The sequence below is a fragment of the Rana temporaria genome, chromosome 1 (assembly GCF_905171775.1).
Source record: "Rana temporaria chromosome 1, aRanTem1.1, whole genome shotgun sequence".
NCBI classification, from domain to species: Eukaryota; Metazoa; Chordata; class Amphibia; order Anura; family Ranidae; genus Rana; species Rana temporaria.
This window is the reverse complement of record NC_053489.1, coordinates 111,029,434-111,054,165: the sequence shown is the minus strand read 5'-3', so window position 1 is coordinate 111,054,165 and position 24,732 is coordinate 111,029,434. Positions and strand designations below refer to the sequence as shown.

The following is a 24,732-nucleotide window of genomic DNA, read 5'->3' as shown; positions in this document are numbered from 1 at the left end:
TGAACTCGTTTCTCAGTTTCCCATCAGGCTCTGCCCACCCCTACCACAAAAGTCTTCAGTCATGTGCCTGTTAGTGTGAAGGGAACGGTGGCTGGGGAGGGGGGCGCACTGAGAAGGGAGTGTCTAGTATGGACACTCTGACCTTAGTACCAGGTTTGACTGGAAAATTAATTGGGTGTGCAGCGGTCTGACAGAATTCAAGTCTACAACACCCTTTATTAGTTCCCCCAGCCTCTCTATTAATCTATGTATTTTTACAAAATAGCTTTATCACATCCTGCTCAGCCTATAGCAAAATGAAGACAGGGTAATGGTTTAATTGTTGTGACTGGATATCATATGACCCCCCTCACAATATGTCACTCGTGCATGCCCCCGAGGTAGGGGCGTTGCGCAACGCAGCAATCAGTGGTGTGGTGTGTCGCTCAGACACACCACATCCCCAATAATGGTATGAAGGGCCCAATCACAGCTGATCACAGTGTAAATAGGAAGTGCCAGTTATTGGAAATTCCTCTACTCACACTGACAGGGGGTGAGTAGAGGAGAGCCAATAACTGGGGTGGGGGGGGGTGTCTGTGCTGATAATCAGTGCAATGATTATCAGTGCAGTCCCATCAGTGATGCCCACTAGTGATGCCTTTCAGTGGCCATCAGTGTCGTCTATCGGAGCACATCAGTGCCCCTTATTGCCATCTATCAGTGCCCATAAAGGCTGCCCATTAGTGCTGCATATCAGTGCTGCATATCAGTGCCTCCTCATCAGCATAGATCAGTGAAGGAGAAATTTCTAATTTACAAAATGTTAAAACAGTAACGAAGAAAAACTTTAAAAAAAAAAAAATCTGTCTAGTGATTTTTAATCACTACTGTCTGTTTAGCAAAAAAAAAAAACAATAGTGATTAAAAATCACCAAAAGAAAGCTCTATCTTTCTAAAAAAAAAAAAATGATACAAATTTAGTTTGGGACAGCGCAATTGTCATTCAAAATGTGACAGTGCTAAAAAGCTAAATAATTGGCTTGGACAGGAAGCGGTAAAAGTGCCTGGTATTGAAGTGGTTAAAGCATGCTTATCAATAATTATCTAAAATTAATAACTATAATAAAGTATATAGCTTTCAATAATTCGTTTTTATTAACTGAAAAGAGAAAACTAAAAAAAATGTTTTAGACAATGATGCAGCTGCTGCTTTGTATAAATTAACTTTCACGTGAATTGTAAGGATTAAAGAGAAGACACTAAAGGAAATTGTGTGCAAAAAATAAATAAAAATATATATTTTTTTATTTTTAAATGAAAAATGAAAAGCTGTTTAAATTGTTAGGTGGTGTGGAAAAGTGCAACCACTTTAATCATTGCTGAAAAATAAACTTCTAGGACTCGATAGATCAAGATCATGACACATTCTGTCAGTGTAACTCTGAAAAATAAATGTTCACATTTATCTGTCATAACTGTTCAAAGTGAAAAAAATGTGTCTAAATGTATGCATGAGTAAGAAATTAAGTACAATTCATTCTCCAAGGTGAAAACTAAAAGCTGCTTAAAACATATCTTAACTGAAGAACAAAAACTTAAAGCTTATCTCCATGTTTCCTGTCACTTTAAATAGTTTGTTTCGACCATGCTGGTCGCAACAAACTACCGTATTTATCGGCGCATACCGCGCACTATTTTGTCCTGAAAATCAGGGCAAAATCGTGGGTGCGCGGTATACGCCGATACCCGCTTTCCCACGCTGAATTTGAATACTGCGCCGGCATATACCGAGCGCAGTACACTCGTGTATCTTCGGGCAGTTCCGGCGCCTCTCGCTCTGACGTCCTGGACGTACAGGATGTCACCACGAGAGTAGCCGAGCCTGCCCGACGATACACGAGTGTACTGCGCTCGGTATATGTCCGCGCAGTATTCAAACTCGGCACGGGAAACCTGCGGGGAGGACGCCGCAGAAGAACGCCGGACCTGACGAAGAGGACATCCGAATGCCGCAGACGGACGCCGGACCCGACGAGGCCGCCGATGGACGCCGCGGAAGACACCAAAACTGTAAGTACAAAAAAAAATTTTTTTCACAGGAATCCGGGGGAAAAGTTTAGGGGTGCGCGCTATACGCGGGAGAGCGCTATACTCTGGTAAATACGGTATTTCCTTTATTAAAGTGGAGGTCACCCCAAAAAAAATATTTTAAAAGCCAGCAGCTACAAATGTAGCTGCTGGCTTTTAATAATAGGACACTTATCTGTCCTGGACTCCAGCTATGTCGGCACCGCAGCTGATATATGCATCAGCTGCCGGGTGCTGCCGCCACCATTGCGGGTACGGGAACCCGGCAGTGTAGCCTTATGGCTTCACGCCAGGAACCCTACTGCACATGGGTAAGTAAGCAAGAGGGAGCACTGATGATGGAGTACACAAGAGGGAAGTTGAAGCAGAAAATGATGTAGATAATGAAGGGACTGGGCAGTACGGAACAAGGAGGATGGAGGTAGCAAGCAGACAATAAAGAATATGAAATAGTGAAGAAAAAAGTAAGCGACAGAGAGCATTGACAAAAGAGACAGGAAAAAAGGAGCACACAAAATGGAAGAAGCAGAAAAACCTTTTCTATCATGAACATGGAATTCTTGTGGGGAAACAGGAGTGCAAAACTTTGGAACGCGGATAAAGTGAGTAGCTTTAGGAGAATGTAGAACAGGGGTTAGAAGTTAGGATTATATAGGACAGAGTTCTGCAGGAGAAACAATCTAATGCCCCATACAGACGGTCGTTTTTTGTGATGAAAAAAAAATGACGTTTGAAGTGATGAAAAAAAACGACATTTTTGAAACTTCATTTTCAAAAACGATGGAGCATACACACCATCATTTTGAAAAATGATGAACAAAGTGACGGCACTCTAAAGGGGAAGTTCTATTCGCCTTGAGGCTGCTTTTAGCTGGTTACTTGTTAGTAAAAGATGATTCGTGCTTTTTTGTCTGTTAAAGCGTGATGAATGTGCTTACTCCATTATGAATGGTAGTTTTACCTCCCGTCTCAAAACTTGCTTCTGGGCATGTGCGGGTTTAAAAACGTCGTTTTCCCCACACACTATCATTTTCATTGACACAAAAAATGACATTTTGAAAAACGACACAAAAAATTCGAGCATGTTCGAATTTTTTTTTGGTCGTTTTTCTGAAGACATAAAACGACATTTTCCCCACACACTATCATTTTAAATGACGTTTTCAAAAACGTCATTTTTTTTCATCACAAAAAACGATCGTCTGTATGCGGCATAAGATGGATACTATTCAGGTACAGTCTCTATCACTCCATTGTTTGGCTATCTTTGGAAATGTATTTTCTGTGCCCTATAAATATGCAATTATTACAGAACATGTTAGCCATTACATGTATATAACATACACACAATTCTAGTTTCTAACTAAATTAAAGAAAATCTTCAAAAACATTCATTGCAATCTTTACATAAACCACAAAATAAGCACTTAAAATTACATTTTTGTGCTGTACATTTTTTTAGTGGAAGTGGTTTGAAAATGACATTTGCTCATCCTAAACTTTCTCCCTAATGTAAAGATGAATATGACACAGATTTTCTTTTGAGAACCACAGAGGATATATGTTAATAAACCATCATTGAACATCTCTGTGTCTGAAGTGTGAGAGCTTATGTAAACACATCTTCATGGAAAACACATGCTGAAACGTATGCAGAACCCCTTGCAGGATCTCTTTGTTTTTTGATTCAGGAAATAAACAATTCTAAACAATAAGAAAAATACAGTACATCCATTTCCTGTTGATTATTTATATTGTAATCCATGTGAACAAAGCGTTTCTGAGGTAAAAGGACCAGAATGGGATTTGTTTCAAAAAGATGAATCAGCAGGTTAATACATAATGTATTTTAATTTAGTGACAACAAACATGCGGTATAGTGGCAGTTACTTCTGGAAATCTTTTTTATATGAACCCTAGCACACATTTGTATAAGAAGTACATTTAGCATGAAATTCAAGCCTACGAATAGACATAAAATATCATTCAAAGTGTTCCTTTGTAAAAAAAAATCTACAAAAAATAAGAATTTTTTCCCCCCTAAAACAAGTTGGACGGGGGTTGTATAAAGAGGTTTCCATAGACATGACTATTTAACAAAGCCATTGAACAATTGAATAGGGCAATGATTGTCATGTGCCTATGGGTAGTATAACAGAGCAAAACATCTGCTACTATTATGTTATCTTTTTTTTTTTTTTTTGGTACAGAAGTTTTGAAGAGAATTTTAATTTAAAATTCTAATATATTTTTGATCAAGTTATATAAAGTCACTGGCCCGGATTCAAGTAGCAATTGCGCATGTGTAACCATAGGTTACACAGCGCAATTGCTTACTTGCCCCGGCGTTACGAATACTCCGGATTCAGGAACATCGTAACGCCGACTGCAGCCTAAAATCTGCGTGGCATAAGGCTCTTATGCCACGCATATCTTAGGCTGCATTCTTGCGATGGCCGCTAGGGGGCGCTCCCATTGTGCTCAGTGTATAGTATGCAAATTGCATACTAACACCGATTCACAATGTTGCGCGAGCCCTGCGTACGCAATTTACGTCGTTTCCGTACGGCGTGTTTAGCGTAAGGCTGCCCCTTCTAATAGCAGGGGCAGCCAATGCTAAAGTAAACCCGTCGTTCCCGCGTCGCGACGTTCGATTTTTACGTAATTTGCGTAAGTGATTCGTGAATGGCGCTGACGCCATTCACGTTCACTTTGAAGCAAATGACGTCCTTGCGACGTCATTTGCCGCAATGCACGTCGGGAAAGTTTCCAGACGAAGCATGCGCTCTACGCTCGGCGCGGGAGCGCGCCTAATTTAAATGATTCCCGCCCCCTACGGGATCATTTACATTAGGCGCCCTTACGCAGGGCAAGTTTACACAGCGCACACGCAATTTACGGAGCTACTGCTCCGTGAATCGCGGGTAGCGCAGTAAATTTGCGGGGGCGCAGGGCAAAAACGCTGCCCTGCGCCTCCGCAAAAAAGGGGCAAATCTACCTGAATCCGGGCCACTGTTTTAATTATATACAAAAAAAATACCATCACCATGGCTCTTAGATCAAAAGGTAGACAAAAGCATTCAAAACTGTGCCTGGCCCACCAGTCTGTTCCAATCACTTCATTATCCCTTACTGAAGAATTTTCCTATTTTCTTAGTGTGTGCATAGTGAGGTCTGACAAAGTAAAAACTGCATAGAGATAATTGGGAAAGAGGTTCTAAACACAGTGCCAATTTCTTTTTCTCCAAAATTCGCAAGTCGGGGAAAAAAATGGTTAGATTTACATTTTCGAGTCTATGCCTAAGCAGTAGAGCTGCACAATTAATCGTTAAAAAAAAAATTGTGATCTCGATTCAACCCCCCTGACGATCTCCAATGCAGAGTTTGCCGATGCTTTCATATAACAAGTGGAGAGATATTATCTGTTCACTCAGCTGTAAAAATAAAAAATCTGGGCAGTCTGCCAAGTTTAGATCAAAGGGATAAACTTCTGTGTGTGTAAACAAAAAGTCCTGGCAGTCTGCCAAGTTTTCTTTAACAACATGAAACATTGTAACTAACTTCCTTCTTAGAGCAAATGTCTGTGTGTAAATGCAGGAAGTTTAACCACTTAAAGTCCAAATCTTCTTCCGACACTTGTTTCTTAAGTTAAAATCAATATTTTTTGCTGGAAAATTACTTGGAACCTCCAAACATTATATCATTTTAGCAGAGACCCTAGGGTATAAAATGGCATTTGCTGCAATATTTTATGTCGCACTGTATTTGCCCAGTGGTCTTCAAATGCAATTTCTTTGGGAAAACTCCAATGAATAATAATTAAAATAAAACAGTAAAGTTGGCCCAATTTTTTTTGTTTTAATGTGAAAGATGATGTTACTCCGTGAGAATCGTGATCTATCTTCTAAGCAAAAAAATTGTGTTTCTCATTTTAGCCAGAATCGTGCAGCTCTACTAAGCAGCCATTCTTAACCACTTGTCATCAAGTGTACATATACAGTATAAATGTCCTGGATGGCAAGTGGTTATACTGTATCAGGATCATAGCTGCAGCTGCCATATCATCATTTTTGACAGCCGCTGATAGGATTTTAAGTTTCAACTGCCCAACTGCTTTTAAAAGTGCTCGAAATCCATCCACATTTTCCTTCACTGCCCGCTGTGGATCCTGGGCTCTCCGATTCCATCGAGGAGCCCGGGACCTCGGTAAGCAGTCAGGACCACTGCTTACAAAGACGACAGAGTAAATTCCTTTACCCAATCTCCTCTATGATCCCAGAAGCAATGAGGATTTTGTCACTTCTGGTTTCAGAGCCATCGTTTTCTGTCTGTTACAGACAAGAAAGTAGCTAATCAAACACAATCTGTGTTTGATTAGCTGCTTTGAAGGGCAGGGGAGACATCATCAGGGGTGTTAATACACCCCTGATGTCTCCATAAAGAGTACCTGTCTCTGCCCAAAGCAATCACAAGCAGGTTTGTTTACCCTCTTGTCATTACAATAAAGATAAATGAACAAAAAGCGTAAAAACATTTTTTTTTAAATAAACAAAAATAGTATTAAAAAAAAAAATAATAAAAACACCCATGCACCCCCATGCAAATGCAAACAAGCTATTAGATCTGGCATGTAAACAATGATTGCACCAAACATGTGAAGTATCCCTGCAAACATCAAAGTGAAAGCAATAATTCACAATTAACTCTAAACTAATGAATCGAAAAAAGATTTTAAAGAGTCACCCATGGATGAGTTTAGGTATCGTAGTTTGTTGTCATTTCACAGGCATGCGCAACCTAAATCTCGAAAAGGTTTGGAGGGGCACCCACCCCTGCTCTCTTATCTGGTTGCCCACCCTACATTAAGACCCCAAGCTTCATAGGTTATGTCTAGGCCCTATGTTGTTTTCCTTTCACACCCTTTTGGTCTATAGTGATGTTTCTGCGCCAACGAATATTTGAGTCTTCTCTCCCGTTGAACACGTTACATTTCCTCCTAGGTCTTCCTTTTCCTGAAATTGGGAAATTTTTGAACAAACCAGCTTCATATAATTTTATTGCCTGCTAATTTCAGGTTCGACAAAATTTGGGATTTATGGGACAACTCTGAGTTTATCTCCCCTCCCTAAACCCGGTTGAGCCTTATGTACTATTTCGAAACCACAGCACCCTGTCTCTACATTTCCTTATTTCTCCTGTGCGGATTCAGTCAAGATATACAGCTTAACATTCTATAACCCCATGGTGCATATTTTCCTGTACTTTTACACCGATATGCCTTCAAGTGTTTATTTGTTGTCCGCATGTTGTTCCTCACGAGTAGATCACTACCTTAAATTACGCTTAAATTCGATCTACTTGCATTCGTTACATCTTTGTAAAATGTAACCATGCTTTTACTGTAATTCATAAAACCCTAATAAAAATACAATTAAAAAAAATAGTCTTGTATATCACTCAAAATACACATTTGTGAGCCTGGGGTTTTTATACATCCAAACTCTTAACTTTCATTCACATTCTATAACTCCAACATTGTAGTTACCTTTATAAAAACCTTTACAAAATGTAGTTACACTAATGAGATATCAATCAGGTAGACACTAAACAACAAATATATTACAAGGGCCAGAAGGCTAATAAGACACATTATACCTCCCAGGAGATATATATCATATTTGGTATCTAACTAATCCTAAATTAATTTTGCCAATTCATTTTCTGGCCCTCAGATTGTGAATATAGAAGTACCCGGGATACATGGCATTAAGTGTGCCCACAGAAGCAGTAATTCAGCAGTAAAATAAGCAAATTAACATAATTCCTGAAATAAGCAGCAATACCGTAAAACACCAACTTTGCTGGTCTGATTGGTTAATTAATTCTATTGTACAATGTGTAAAGTAAACACCTTTGACTTAACTGTGTAGTGGTTTTGCACATATTCTATTATTCTTTATTTTTTTATGGTTTATGAGAAAAAATATTGTATTTTAATGTTATGTAATCCTCAATCCAGCCAGGAGGAAACTCTGGTATTCTTTTCACATATTTGCCAGATTACTTTTCAGCTGTTACTGTTTACAGATCCCCAAAAATCAGAGCATCGTCAGAGGCGGCTCTAGGCTTTGTGAGGCCTTAGGCAAAATTTAGACACAACGCCCCACTCACGCCATAATGGATAAGGTGAGCAGCGTGGGCTGAAGGAGCAGCTCAGCTGCTTTAGGGCCCCACATGGACTTGCGGCCCGCCCGGTGTGCCCTATGGCGCCCGCACAGCTTTTACAGATGGCACCTGGAGACTGTTGGTCAGTCCAGTGATCGAGCAGAGGCAAATCGGGTGGCCGCGAGGCCTTAGGCGGTCGCCTAATTTGCCCAATTAGAGAGCCGCCTCTGAGCATCGACTCATCCCTTATCAGAGGGCCAAGTCTGAGATGTCAAGCTGGGTCCTACTGATGAATGGCTGGCCATACACTATACAATTTTCTTATAAAAATTCCTTTAACTGTGTAGTGCAAGGGCTTGTCATAATGCATACACATTGAAAGTGTTTAGGTTTTACCTCATATTATATGGTTTTGGTAAATCTAAAGGAAAATGTAATTAAAAAATTGTATAATGTATGGCCAGCTTATCTTTAGCAGAGATAGATAGATAGATAGATAGATAGATAGATAGATAGATAGATAGATAGATAGATAGATAGATAGATAGATAGATAGATAGATAGATAGATAAAAAAGATAACTAAATTAAAACCACAGTTTAAAAACATAACTAAAATGAAAATGACCTAAAACTGTTATAGGTTTTCTTTAATAGGAGTGCAAAAACAACAGAATAACGATGGGCTTGTAATATAACCTGTTAATGTTAATTTCAATTTCCCCCATATAGTTCAAGATCTCATGAGCAAACTACCAAATACAGTATATCCACTATATTCAAGTATAAACTTAAGTTCTTCTTTCTGTCAACAATTAAAAGTGCTACTTACCAAAACCTCCTTTAATTTTTTCTCATACGTAAAGTAATATGTATCATAAGCGTCTTCATCCTGTACAAGATCAAAACTATATTTGCTAGCTGGCAGTGTTGTAGTAACCAGGGCTTTCTTTAACTCCTCAACATATTTGAGCTTTTCCATCTCCATATCTACTGCTTCCCTGGATACGTCTTCTGCAGACACTTTTAAAATAGAAAAAAAAAAGTTCCATATGTAAGCAAATTGCCCCAGATAATTCTGTGATCTTAGAACATTATGAATAACCCCATTCTTTTGTTCTTTCTTATTTATCATCTACTAACTGCATTACATTTCTAGAACTTTGTATTGTGTTGACTCCTTTTTTAAGGTATTCAAATGATTTATCATTGATTACAGCAATCAGATATCCAGGCAGAAGGGAAAAGAATACAAGGACTGATTCTTCTGTCTTGTATGAAGACTTGCACGGGAACTTACATCATGCTTTTGTTGCTCAGATGGATTGCATCCCCGTAACATAAATAATGGCAAATTACAGCATAAAGCACAGAGACTGACATATTGTTATGTTGCTGCAAAATATACCTCTCCCATATCATACACTTACAATAAAATTTCCTTATATTTAAACTAAAACAAGCTTTATAAAATTGTTGTCTGTATAGCGGGGGCTTAGTTCACTATGACAACCAACATGGACCAAGACACGTTACACAAATAATAGAAAACTACAAAAAGATTCCATCATGCTACTGTCACATCAAAACCATATATTTAAAATACTTTTCACTTTCATGTACTGTATATTTGTAGTATCAGCCTACTAATCACATTGCATCATGTTCCTTTCAAGATTTTTAACATCTAGTTGGATATACTGTATTTCTTTATTTTTCTTCCATATGATAGGTTACTACTTTATGGATAGAATGGTTTGTAAAGGATTGGTCTATTGCGATCTGCAGTTTACCCACAGGCAAAAAGTTGACACTTGCCTGGTGGTAGAAAGCTTAATGAATAGTGTTTTTTACAAGGGTGGACATGCTACCTGTGTTGCTGCACAACTGCCTCTCAGGCAGAGCTAAATACAGGCACAGAAACCCTGTAAAGTACTAATGCCGCATACACGCGACCGTTTTTCACGACGAGAAAAATGCCCTTGTGTGTAGGCTCCAGAGCATAGAAATTTAGAATGTGCTCTATTTATTCTCGTCGTTTTTCACGTTGTCGTTTTTCTCATTGTGAAAAACGGTCGTGCGTACGCTTTAAAGACAGGGAAAAATCGCGCATGCTCAGAAGCAAGTTATGAGAAAGGAAATTTGCATAATCAGCCCAAAGGGTGCCGCCATTCGAATGGAACTTCCCCTTCATAGTGCCGTTGTACGAGTTGTACGTCACCGCGCTTTGCTCAAGCATTTTTTTTTTCACAATCATGTGTATACAAGGCAGGCTTGACAAGAATCATTTTGAGAAAAACTTTGTTTTTTTCCATGACATGAAAAATGGTCGTGTGTATGCGGCTTAAGGGAAGACTACCATCCCAAACACTTATCTTCCTTCCTCATTTCCAGCCCGAACTTCCAGTGGTTGGAATGCACGCCGATCCCCAGTCAGAGGTACGGTGGTGTAAGCTTACATTGGGGCTATTTAAATAGGTGCAGAGGTTTGGCACATTTACAAGTGGAATACTTTTAAATTTTATATAGTTGGTTTAATAAAATACTACACTTAGTACGTTTTTGGTTGTTTGATGTGTGGTGTTCATGGAGCAAGAATGGAGGATAGTGTGTTATCTCAGAAGACCTATTGAAGAATTGTGTGATCGATTTGGATGTTAACATTGGCGATCATACAGTGCTTATTGACCTTTATTAGTTTAGAGGTCACTGGATTGGCGGTGAGTGAGCATTTTTTTATGGTGGTGGTGATGAATGGTGTTGCCCTATTGGAAGAACACATATCAAAATACAGAAGACTTACGCATATATTATGGACATTAATATTATTATTATTTTTTGGTTATTTGGCTGTGCTATCGCCATATTCTTTTCTTTTTTACACATATTGAAGGTGAAATTGTTCACTTTAAAGCAGACCTTCAGTCATTTTTTCAACTTTCCATCTATTAAATCTTCTGCTCTTGTTGTATTAACTTTGGATAGTAAAACATTTTTTTCGGCCAGTAAATACCTTATACAGCCCACTTCTTGTTTCTTGTCTGGCCATTAGCCTAGGCCTATGACATCATGCACAGCTCTCTCTCACTCTTGTGAGAGTTTTCCAAGAAAGGAAGAAGGGACAAGTCATAAGAGGGCCAATGGGAGCTGCAGGGCTGGAGGTGTGTCTCTATGTGCATGTGTAAATCCAGGAAGCGAACAGGCAGCAGCTTCAACTGTCCACAGTTAAAATGGCTGCAACCAGACTCAGTGGAGGGAGATTTATGCAGCATATTTGCCAAGTACAGAATCACAATATATATAAAATAATATGCAAAGTGGTTGGAGGGAAGCCTCAGAATGGCAAAGAAGTTTTTATTATGTCTGCAGACCGCAGTTCCTCTTTAAAGAGAGTAGCTTCAAGTATTTCACTATTATAAGGGTAGGCCCTTGAATTATACTATCCAAATAACAATTATATAGAACATAGTTTTTTTAATGATTCCATTGTACGCTGACATTTAGTTTTTATCAGCTACATATGAAGTTGAATCTAGGATTCTAAAATCTTACCATGTGCTGCCTAATTTTATATTGGTATCAGTCATGCTTTTGTGACTGGGTTATCTGGCCAGATGATGACTACTGTATTGCACCAATGGGCTGAGTATAAATATATGGCCCAACTGTACCTAGAATATCCATTTGGTCATACATCCACACATTGTCCATAGTTTTATACATTTTAAAGTATGTTTACCTTTACCAATCCATGCAGTTTGCCCATCACAAAGTGTTACACTAAATCCTTTCTCTAAATCTTCTTCCCAGCCAATCTGTAAGAAATATGTTCTTCCAGGTTTAGAGGCAATAGAAATCTTCTGAACCGTTTTCTCCATGGTCTGTATTATGAACACCAACTATAAAGAAAAACACATTAAATTAGCGCATTTAAACTAATCAGCAAAAATCAGCTTTGCATAAATTACTGTATTTATTGGCGTATAACACTCACTTTTTTACCCTGAAAATAGAGGGTAAACTGTGCCTGCGTGTTATACGCAGGGGGCAGTGGAATTAATTTTTCCTTAAAATTCCCTCTGAAAGTTAGGGTGCTTGTTATACGCCTGTGCGTGTTATACACCTGTGCGTGTTATACGCCGATAAATACGGTATATGTTGAACAAAAAAAAGGCACGTAAGTGAGGTGTGAAAATATTGCACATTTGTGCACTGTTAGTTCATCAAGCTCCTGCTCCTCCCATGGACCTTGCAACCCCTTCCCAGATTGCATTCCAACTCCTTTCACTCAGCCCAAAGTTGTTTTTTTAACAAGAGAGATCTGACTGTATAATTATAAGTTAACATTTTCAGACCACAGATGACATTGGTCTCCTAAAGGCCCCCATTCATTTTTGGTACATCCAAGGTGATGTAAAATTCCGCAGAAATCATTCATACTTGGAAAACAACTTATATAAAGTATACCCAGTTACTACTGTTGATCTGATGATGTTTTTTTAGACACTTGAAAACCACCAGCAAAGAGATAGTTACAAAGTTAGATTTTAAAAAAAGACACAGGTTCATCGAGTTTAACTAAATACATTGAAACCCCCCTATACTGTACTCACTGTCAACCATTTCAATACATGGCATTTTCACCCCCTTCCTGCCCAGACCAACTTTTAGTTTTCAGCGCTGTCGCACTTTGAATGACAATCAGAGCTTTTTTTTCTCAGAAAATAGGTGCAGGAACTCAAATACGACCCGTTCAGATTTCACAAACAGTAGAAGGGTCTTAAAGGGGCATTAAATACCAGGATTGCATTACATACAGAGTGCAGAGTTCAGGTGGTTACACACAGAGTGCAGAGCTGTCACTTGTAAACACCAGACTTCTGTGTTTACAAGTGATTGTGGTGAGCAGGCACCAAAGGGTCTGAGCCAGAGGTGGTAGAACTGAGTTCCCCCAAGTTCCCCCTGAAAAAAAGCCCTGATGACAATTGTGTGGCCATGCAACACTGTACCCAAATGAAATCTTTATGTTTTTTCCCCCACAAATAGAGCTTTCATTTGGTGCTATTTGATCACCTATGCGGTTTTTATTTTTTGCGCTATACACAAAAGAAGAGCGACAATTTAAAAAAAGACACAATATCTTTTACTTTTTAATAAAATAAATATCACAATTTACAAAAAAAACATTTTTTTCCTCAGTTTAGGCCGATATGTATTCTTCTACATATTTTCGGTAAAAATAAAAAATTGCAATAAGTGTATTTGATTGGTTTACGCAAAAGTTGTAGAATCTACAAAATAGGGGATAGTTTTATGGCATTTTTATTTTGACCGTGACATTGCGACAGACATATCGGACACTTGACACATTTTTGGGACCATTCACATTTATACAGATTAGTGCTATAAAACTGCACTGATTACTGTGTAAATGTGACTGGCAGGGAAGGGGTTAACACTAGGGGGTTAAATATGTTCCCTGGGAGTGATTATAACTGTAGAGGGAGGGGACTCACAAGGGGAGGAGACCGATCTGTTTTTCTCTGTACTGTGAACACACATCGGTCTCCTCACCTCTGACAGGACATGGATCTGTGTGTTTGTGGGCAATCGCGGGTGCCCGGCAGACATCGCACCGGGTCCTGAGCAATGCAGAGGGCGCGCGTGCCCCCCAGAAGGCTGGGAAACCCAGGTCCCCGGCAGTGCGCGCTCGCCCCCTAGACGGCCGGGAAACCCAGGACATCCTATGACGTCCGCCCGGAGGGACGAAAGGTTCCTGCGGACGTCATATGACTATACGCCGGGCAGCAAGTGGTTAATCCAGAGGAATTTTTTTTTTTTAAGGCTTTGTTTAACAATGGGAATCAGAAATTCCCCGGATCAACAACCTATTTTGTTTTAACTTTTAAATATTACTAGCCAGTTACTGTATATTATGTGCACTTAGAAATGCAATCAACTGAGCTGACTATAAACCATGTACTGTACAAATGTATTAACAATAATCATAACCCATACAATACAAAATAAGGCACAAATGAAAACATGAAATACCAAATGCTAACAGTGCAAACAAAATATATAGTGCTACTTATATTGCAAAAGTCCCATAACCTGACATACACAAATATTAGAGTGCCAAATATAATAAACATCAATGTCCAAAATGTGATAATGTGCTCTGTGCTATCCAGACAACATCAATACTTGTGATTGTAGTGTGCTTCAAACTAATTTGCTACACAAAGAAATCTCTCCAATAGACCCATTGTGTACCATATACACTCTGCACTAGGCCTAAAACCACTGATCAACATAATCGATTATGAAAATAGTTGTAAACTATTTTCAAAATCAATTAGTTGGTTAGCTGATTAGTTGGCCTGCATACAGTATGTGTTATTTGTTTACATGTCAGTACAGTATACACAGTGCAACACACATACAGCTCAGTACACTGTTCATTCATGTCAGTATACACAGTGCAACACACATACAGCTCAGTACACTGTTCATTCATGTCAGTATACACAGTGCAACACACATACAGCTCAGTACACCGCCCATACATGTCAGTAAGTGCCTGAGAAGTGATTTAAAGTGATTCTAAGGGCAGAAGTAAATTTTCCTTGCTGTAGGGCACTCCCTACTATACTTTGCAGCTTTCTATAGGGGCACTCCTTCAGGAGGAGCCAGAATCACCAGGGGGACCCCAGAAGAGGAGAATTGGGGCTGCTCGCAAAAAACATTGCAGAGGGCAGGGCGAGAATAACAAGTTTGTTTTAAAATTATATATATATATATTACAATCACTTTAAGGGCTCTGTGTATAGAAAATCAGCACCTGAACCCAAAGAAGCTGGAGGCACATATACTGGAGGTAATATAAGGCATTACAATTACATTAAAAGTTTACCAGTATTGTGCAATATATTGAAAAAATTATTATATCCATGCAAAAAAGTCTTTGTTTTTAGTACTACTTACAGTGGATTCGCTATTTCGTTCCCTAACCATATAACTGGTTATTTATATTTACCACTGCATTAAGATATTTAAGAATGAAATTGTCTTTGTTAAATTTTACACCACACTTTTTTTGAAGTTTTTATCAGATTAATCTAAACAATAAAATCGACCAACTAATCAATTATGAAAATAATTGTTAGTTGTAGCCCTACACCGCACTCACTGGATATATTTGACTTATTGTATAACCAAGTGACCCAAGAAGCATCCAATGTAGTCCAGGTTCACATAAACTCTGCCCTCTTGTTAATCCTCAATCCGGCTTGTTAATGGTGTCCTTGGATGCTCATTTGCATAACACAGGAACCCGGGCTACCTTGAAGGCTTTCCTCAGCTCTCTGTGCTGTATGTTGAGGAGCTCAAGGTCCGTGAGAATCCTTTCCAGTGCCTGGTGAGTGGGATATGTATATGGGACACGATTGGAGTCATCATGGAGCACACTACAATCACCAGTGTTGATGTTGTTTGGGGGGGGGGGGGGGGCATAGAGCACATTATCATGTTTTAAACATTGATGTTTATTATATTTGGGACTTGGGGACATCTGGGGTGCCAAGGTTCGCCATCACTGATATAGGGCAACAGAATATTTCCCAAAATACTGTTGGGGTTTATATATACAAAAAATAAAACACAAACAAAAACCAATAACACATCAGTTTTCCATCTTGGGGCCCAGGCCTGCTATTATATCTTATTATCAAAGATGAAGACTCAATGTATAGAGTTTGCATGTCCTCCCTGTGCCTGCGTGGGTTTCCTCTGGGTACTCTGGTTTCCTCCCATATTCCAAAGACATGCTGGCAGGGTAATTAGGCTGCAATGGGGGACAAAGACTGCACTGGGGGGGGGGGGGGCATCATGCTGCACAGGGGGGACACACAAGCTGCACTGGGGGGGAAACACAGGCTGCACTGGGGGGGGAAACACAGGCTGCACTGGGGGGGAAACACAGGCTGCACTGGGGGGGGGAAACACAGGCTGCACTGGGGGGGGGGAAACACAGGCTGCACTGGGGGGGGGGAAACACAGGCTGCACTGGGGGGGGGAAACACAGGCTGCACTGGGGGGGGAAACACAGGCTGCACTGGGGGGAAACACAGGCTGCACTGGGGGGGAAACACAGGCTGCACTGGGGGGGGACACAGGCTGCACTGGGGGAGGACACAGGCTGCACTGGGGGGGACACAGGCTGCACTGGGGGGGACACAGGCTGCACTGGGGGGGGGGGGCACAGGCTGCACTGGGGGGGGGGCACAGGCTGCACTGGCAGACATGGGCAGGCCGCATACAGTTGTTAATATTTATTTTTATAACTTAATTCTGCATAAAACATTTAAGTGTAATTTCATGAGATAATTCATGAGGGCTCGTTTAGGGGTGGAGTTAGGGTGGGGCAAGATAGGGGTTGGGCGGGCAACTGGTGGCGAGTAACCTTTGAGCCGAGCCGGGCGTACTGCACACTCGGCTAGGCTCGAGCAAGCTTGGCTCCGCCCGCCGCAGCCTAGAGCCGAGCAGAGTGTACTGCGAACTTGGCTAGGCTCGGCCACGCTCGGCTCCACCCGCAGCCACGCGAGAGGAGCCGAGAGAAGCAGAGACAAGCCGAGAGGAGCCGAACACACAGGAAATCTGGCTCCTATCGGCTTGTGCCAAAATTCAAAAACGAACACCGGACACGCTCACCTGGATGGAGGCCGCAGACGGACACGCTGGACGGAGACGGACACCTGGATGAAGGCCGCAGACGGACACCTCCAAACTTGCAGATGGACCCCGCTCCGCCCGCCGCAGCCTAGAGCCGAGCTGAGTGTACTGCGCACTCGGCTAGGCTCGGCCAAGCTCGGCTCCCCCCGCTGCCTAGAGCCGAGCCGAGTGTACTGCGCACTTGGCTAGGCTCGGCCACGCTCGGCTCAGCCCGCAGCCACACGAGAGGAGCCGAGACAAGCCGAGAGGAGCCGAACACACAGGAAATCCGGCTCCTATCGGCTTGCGCCATAATCCAAAAACGAACACCGGACACGCTCACCTGGATGGAGGCCGCAGACGGACAGGCTGGACGGAGATGGACACCTGGATGGAGGCCGCAGATGGACACCTCCAAACTTGCAGACAGACCCCGTGCAAGGAAGCTGCAGACGGACACCCATAAGGCCGCAGACGGACACCGGACAAGGCTGCCGATGGACGCAGGGCAAAAATTTAAGTTTTCTTTTTTTCCCTTTTTTCCTTGCTAAGCTTGTGGTGCGCGTTATACGCCGGGGCGCGGTATACCCCGATAAATACGGTAAGTAACTGTAATAAATAATGCTGTAAATAAATACAAAGAATAATGTTGCTCTGATCTAGAATGACATTACATTTCCATATTGCTGGAAGAGTTCTTCCACCATCCTACCATCCTCTCTCAGAAGATAACATTACAGGATTCCTAATCCCACCCTATCCTATAAGGCTGATTTGTAAATTTTGGTCTGCAGAATGTATTTCTGAAGGCTAAACCTGCAAACCTCAGTATACCAACACTGCTGACTTTCATATGAATATACATAACTACCTCAATGCACGATAAAGGTGAATAGTGACCATCCCGCAATTGAATTTTTGCCGGGTCCTGTGTGATATGGTTTCAAGGCTTTCTTTCTGTATATAGTCCTATATGTTTTAATGTACTCGCCAGCTTTAAACCGTTTAAAACATCTGATCTTTAGCTGTGTCTACATTAAGAAACATAGACTGATACATGTGTGGCCAGCTTCAGAGGATCCTAATGTCTCAGAAAACAGCTTCACTGAGGTATTGAATATCAGACAAATAAACATGGGGCAGACAACAAGACTCCAACGCTTGTGGTGGACAGATTTCACCTTCTTTACTATGTTTATTTTACCCTAATGTTAGAACAATTGTCTCATTTCTAGTGGAAAGTTCACACCTTTATATTCAGAATGCTACTGCTATAGTATGCTAAACAATAATACACAATATACAAATTAATAAAATAGTTAGGAAGACAAAGATATTTGTGTGCATATTTTCAACAAACGAACAAATGCTACATGTTTGCATTTAAATTGCTAAAAGAAAAAAAAATGTTTTCTTTAACTATGTGACATAAAAGGGGGAGATTAAGGCTGGGTTCACATATATGCAAATTGAATGTGTTTACACCGCATCCAATTCGCATAACATATGAGTGTTACCAGCATTTAACCACTTAAGGACCACCTAACGCCGATATAGGTCGGCAGAATGGCATGGCTGGGCACAGGCACTTACAGGTACGTCGCCTTTAAGAGCCCAGCTGTGGGTCGCCGGCACGCTCGCGACTCCGTCCAAAGCTCCGTGACCGCGCCCGTGGGACCCGCAGACCCGATCGCCGCCGGTGTCCCGCGATCGGTCACAGGAGCTGAAAACACACCTTCCCCATTCTTCTGTGTGGCAGTGTCACTGATCGTCTGTTCCCCATCATAGGGAATGACGATCAGTGACGTCACATGTCCAGCCACGCCCCCCTACAGTAAGAATCACTCCCTTAGGGCACACTTAACCCCTTAGCGCCCCCTAGTGGTTAACCCCTTCACTGCCATTGTCATTTTCACAGTAATCAATGCATTTTTATAGCACTTTTCGCTGTGAAAAGGACAATGGTCCCAAAAATGTGTCACGAAAAAAAATCGCTGATAGCCGCCATTAGTAGTAAAAAAAATATATATATATTAATAAAAATGCCATAAAACTATCCCCTATTTTGTAAACGCTATAAATTTTGCGCAAGCCAATCGATAAACGCTTATTGCGTTTTTTTTTACCAAAATTAAGTAGAAGAATACGTATCGGTCTAAACTGAGGAAAAAAAATATGTTTTAAATATTTTTGGGGGATATTTATTATAGCAAAAAGTAAAAAATATTGTATTTTTTCGAAATTGTCGCTCGCAAAAAATAAAAACTGCAGATGTGATCAAATACCACCAAAAGAAAGCTCTATTTGTGGGGGAAAAAAAGAAGCCAATTTTGTTTGGGAGCCACGTCGCACGCCCGCGGAATTGTCAGTTAAAGCGACGCAGTGCCGAATCGCAAAAAGGGGCCAGGTCCTTTACCTGCATAATGGTCCGGGGCTTAAGTGGTTAAAGGAGCTGGTTCACACATGTTCAGGGCGGCAGCAGTGCGAAGTTGAAAAGGGTCCTATGTGTTTTTAGGTCCGGTTAAGGTGTGAATTCAGAGAAAAATTTGCACCTGAACCGGTGAACACAAATGCACAGAACACCAGACTGCAAACTGCAGCTGGACCTGTGTGGACCCAGCCTTATTAAAACCCGAGCACTCAGAATCTGGTGCAGCTGCATATGGTAGCTTCTAACTTGAGCTTGTTCAATTAAGCTTAGACAAAAAAAACTAGAAGCTGATTAATTTCTATGCACCAGATTTTGCACTCTCCAGTTTTAATAAATCAGCCCCAAACCGTTATCTTGTGCACTTTCTAAAATAACCAAATATGATGTGGACTGCAGAGACTGCTGGACAGTGTGTTTTTGCCTAAGGCCCCCTTTACACTGCCGAGACTTAAAAGTTGCGCGATTTTTTACGTGATTTCAGGGAACGTCTGTGTAAACTTTAGGTATATGGACCTGAACTTGCATCAAAGACGGACCAAAGTAGTACATGGACTACTTTGAAGTCGCACAGCTATGTATGGTACTCATTGGAAATAATGGGGTACAACTTGTCATGTGACTTTGCAGTCCCAAGTTGTAAGACAAGTCGCACAAGTGTGAAAGGGGCCTAAGGCTGCATTCACACCTGAGCGTATAGTTTTCTGGCAGAAAGTCGCACGATTTTTGCCTCAAATTTTGTACAGGTTAAAATGTCATCAATGCAAAAAAGCAGAAAACGCCTGTAATCTCCCAAAAAATACGTTCCTATACTTTTTTGAGCGACGGGATGTGAACAGGGGCTGAAATGAATGGTGTTTGTCTTGTTGGGCGTTTTTAGAGCTGAGGCTTACAGCAGAAAAATGCCCAAAACCGCCTAGGTGTGAACAGAGCCTAAGGCCCCGTACACACCATAGAATCCATCCGCAGATAAATCCCAGCAAATGGGTTTCAGCGGATAGATCCTATGGTGTGTACACGCCAGCGGATCTTTTTCCGCGGATATATCTCCCCTGGGATGGATTCCAGCAGATCGGATATTTGCTGACATGCTAAACAAATCTATCTGCTGGAATCCATCCCAACAGATGGATCCGCTGGTCTGTACAGACTCACCGGATCCATCCGTCCGAAGGGATCCCCCGCATGCGTCGTAATGATTCGACGCATGCATGGAATTCCTTATATGACAGCGTCACGCACGTCGCCGCGTCATAATCGCGGCGACGGCGCGACACGTCATCGCCAGAGGATTTCGGCGCGGATTTCAATGCGATGGTGAGTACACTCCATCGCAGAGAAATCTGCTGAAATCCTCGAGAGGATTTATCCGCGGAAACGGTCCGCTGGACCGTATCCGCGGATAAATCCTCCCGTGTGTATGGGGCCTTACAGATGATCTGGCTTGCTGCCTTCAAGGGTGCATGACTACAGGTGCCCTGTTAGTGGCCAATGTAGGCCACGGCAGTGGCATTGTCTGAATTTACCCTAATAGGGTGTACCTGTGTGTGTTTAACAAAAGCCTTACTGGACAATACCTCCATGCATCGGGAGTACAGTCATTGATATGTCCAGTTGGATGTGAGTGGGAGCAGTCTGTGATGTTCTCACATCCAACTGGACATACAGTATCAGTGACCCTATTCCTGATACACGGAGGTAGAGGTGTTCAATAGGATGTTTGTGATACAGTGCTATTTGGCGTATAGCCAATGGCAATGCAAGTTCTATCTATATATTTGCTGTCTCCGTTCTCACTGGATAGATTGCTAGCAGCAGGAGCCAGTGATGCGGGACCGAGTCCTGCTGTCTGTGTCATTGGACGCAGGAGAAGGACTCGTGAGTGTGCCCGCATGGGTGCCCCCAGAGAAAGTGGCTCTCCGTGGGGGCACATGATGAAGAGGAGGGGCAAAAAGGCCCGCCGGGGCACCCCAGAAGAGGATCAGGGCTGCTCTGTGCAAAACCCTTGCATAGAGCAGGTAAACATAACTTGTCTGTTAAAAAAAAAAAAAAAAAAAAAAAAAGGAACCTTTACAATCACTTTAAAGCGGATGTTCCGCCAAAAAAAAATATTAAAAGCCAGCAGCTACAAATACTGCAGCTGCTGACTTTTAATATTAGGACACTTACCTGTCCTGGAGTCCAGCGGCGTCCGCAGCAGAGGACGAGCAATCGCTCGTCACCCTGCTGCTCCCCCCTCCATCCACGCTGAGGGAACCAGGAAGTGAAGCGCTCCGGCTTCACTGTCCGGTTCCCTACGGCGCATGCGCGAGTCGCGCTGCGCCCGCCGATTGGTTCCCGCTGTGTGCTGGGAGTGTTCCCAGCACACAACGGGGGGGCGACGGGATGTGACGCAATACCCGTCTTTTGCCCGTGAATGCCGGGCCGGAAGTGGGTGCAAATACCTGTCTTTAGACAGGTATCTGCACCCCCCTCCCCACTGAAAGGTGTCAAATGTGACACCGGAGGGGGGGAGGGTGCCGATCAGCGCGACTTCACTTTAGGGTGGAGAACCGCTTTAATTTGCAAGGTCCAGATATGCATTTACTACTCAAATACAGCAATGTTAAAAAAATATATATACAAACACACACATCACAGATGATAAGAATTTTATCAGTTTAGAACAATATCTTCTTCTAGTAAAAGTTTTGCTAGTCTTGCCACACGGCCAATTTAGCATAATGAGTTGTTTTCTCCGATCAAAGGTAAGAGTTTCTTAATTAGCCATAAAGATTAAGAGAGTGATATGTTTTTGAAGATCAGACTCAAGTGTCAGGTGTATTGCAATGACACAGACAGTAATCCAATACAGGAAAAAGAGGAAGATAGATTTAGAAGATAAGGAAAATCCCCTAAACATATGGGCTTAGTGATCTTTTGATGTATTGTTGCACCAATTTAAAATTTCCCTCATAATAACTATTACCATATTATTCCCAAAACAAAAATGTAACTAGCTTTGCATCTTAAACCTGTTAACTTTGTGAATGTGCCAATGACCAAATATTTTTTTTTTTTAAAAAAAAGCCAGTTCTTTTGGCAGAAAAAAGTGTGATTTTTTTTTTTTTTTTATGTTTAGAAAAATTTTGAGTTTTTTTCTGCCAAAAAACTCCTCTCAAAAATGCAATCCAGAAGGTTTTTTTCTGCCTACAAACACAGAGCTTAAAATATGCCTCTAAACATCCTAACGTGCATGGACACATAAAATAACACTGAGCCTTTTCTACAGCCAAAATGCAAAAACATCTGTAGAAGTCGTTTTTTTTTTTTAAGCCCAGTGTGCATGGACCCTAAAATGAACCCAGATTTTAGGAAAAGAGACTCCTCTCATTACGAATATTACGTACTTGATCTTAGATTACAGAAATAACTGTAACCAAATTGTGAGGAAGATTTACTAAAACGGAAGCATTTTGAAACTGTGCATGGTAGCCAATCCACTTCTAACTTCAGCTTGTTTAACCGAGCGTATAGCTATGCAGAGTTGCACCAGATTTTGTATGCTCCAGTTTTAGTAAATCTCTCCCCAATTAAGTAGAAAATAATTCAATGTAACTACCCATACGGATAGAACACCGCACAGTATAAAGAATTTGATAAACATTTCTCAAAAAAATGAAAGAAACACTTTGAAAACATATCAAATCTCAACGGGCAAAAATCTCATGCTGGATATCTATACCGACATGGACTGGGTAATGTGTTAGGAATGAAAGGATGGCACATCATTTGATGGAAATTAAAATTATCCACCTGCAGAGGGCTGAAATCAAAGTGAAAAAATTATGCAGCAAACTAGTCCATTTTGCTGAAATTTCATTTCAACAACTCAAAATGGTCCTCAGTAGTTTGTATGTCCCCCAAGTGCTTGTATGCATGCCTGACAACATCAGGGCATGTTCCTAATGAGACGATGGGTGGTGCCCTGGGGTATTTCCTCCCAGATCTGGATCAGAGCATCACTGAGCTCCTGAACAGACTGAGGTGCAGCCTGGTGACATCGGATTGACCGAAACATAATGTCCCAGATGTGTTTTTAGATTTAGGTCAGGTGAGCGTGGGGGCGATTCAATGGTATAAATGTCTTAATCCTCCAGGAACTGGAGGATTTCTCAGAAGAAATAAGGACATTTAGAAGCAAAATCGAAGGATGAGTTAAGTGAAGGAGGACTGCACTAAGGTAAAGGAAGCTATTTAGGGATTTTTTTTTTTTTTACCTTTACAATTACTTTAATTTCAATTAACAGCAAAGCAGCTGAAACCGATTAACAACCCCCTCTGTATACACTCAAAGGGTGGCGGTAAAGAGCTGAAAAACCATGTGATTTGGTGAATGTTGCCGGAAAATGTTCTGCCGTGTGTATGCATACCAAGTTCACTGCCAACGCCCTTTCGGACAAAAATCCACAGAAATGTCCGATTGAAGTCCGAACATGTGTATGAGGCTTAAGACACGTAAGCATTGTATCAAGGTTTAAAAAACCCTATATCCCCTCTACCTTTTTTCTCGACTTTTTTATAATAGATAATTTTGTATTTGCCCAAGATATGTTCTGTTTCATCACTTGATATTGGATTCTAAGCTAAAGAATAATTGTATTTAAAAAGGCATGTGGTTTTATCTTTTTTTTTTTTATTTCTAAAAAATAAATAAATTCACAAAAAAAAATCCTCTGTGTACAACCAGCTTGGTATGTAACTGCTGTAGTTTCTTTAGGGCAGTGATTTCACCCGTTTTTTTTTTTTTTTTTTCGTTTTTTCGTCACTCATCTCAAGAAGAAAGAAAGTATGAAGATCATAGCTTTAAAAATGACAGCAGTGACATTAGACAAAATAAATCACATACAGTGGCAGACAATCTTGGGGTCAAAAGAGCAGAATTTAGCATAGTTTACAACATGCAACAAAATGAAAGAGTTACACAGACAAACATAAAGCAAACACTGTCTCCTAGAAACTTGGGACATGCATGACCCTAGAGGATGACCCGTCACATTTTACAGGATTTACACATTTGAGAAAAATGTATGGTAAAAGCTGCAAGCTTGACTAGCAATATGTGCTTTATTAAAGTGGTTGTAAATCTGAGACATGCAATATGTGAACAAAGCATATCCCTATCTAGTGTTTATTTGTCTCAATTACGAGCATTAAGTGTCACTTTTGTCATTTGATTAGTTCCTCTGTTATCAGCATGAATCAATTCTGACAAGTTTTCCTGACACCAAGAGAAAAATGGTGACAGGGGAGGGAGCTCCAGAAGATTGACAGCCTCAACTCTGTCCCTGTGTGTTGTTTTGAGGGAGGAGAGTCATC

General features: G+C 41.2%; 1 protein-coding gene across 1 annotated transcript in view; it reads right to left on the bottom strand.

The window, feature by feature from the left end:
• The window catches only part of XRCC4 (X-ray repair cross complementing 4), a 519,315-nt gene that overhangs the window by 391,286 nt on the left and 103,297 nt on the right, over positions 1–24,732 (bottom strand). The window contains exons 2-3 of the mRNA XM_040341679.1: positions 11,974–12,133; positions 9,067–9,257 (exon numbers count right to left, since the gene is read on the bottom strand). Of these exons, the coding sequence (XP_040197613.1) occupies positions 9,067–9,257; positions 11,974–12,112 (330 nt within the window). The 5' untranslated portion in view covers positions 12,113–12,133. The remainder of the gene's footprint in view (positions 1–9,066; positions 9,258–11,973; positions 12,134–24,732) is intronic.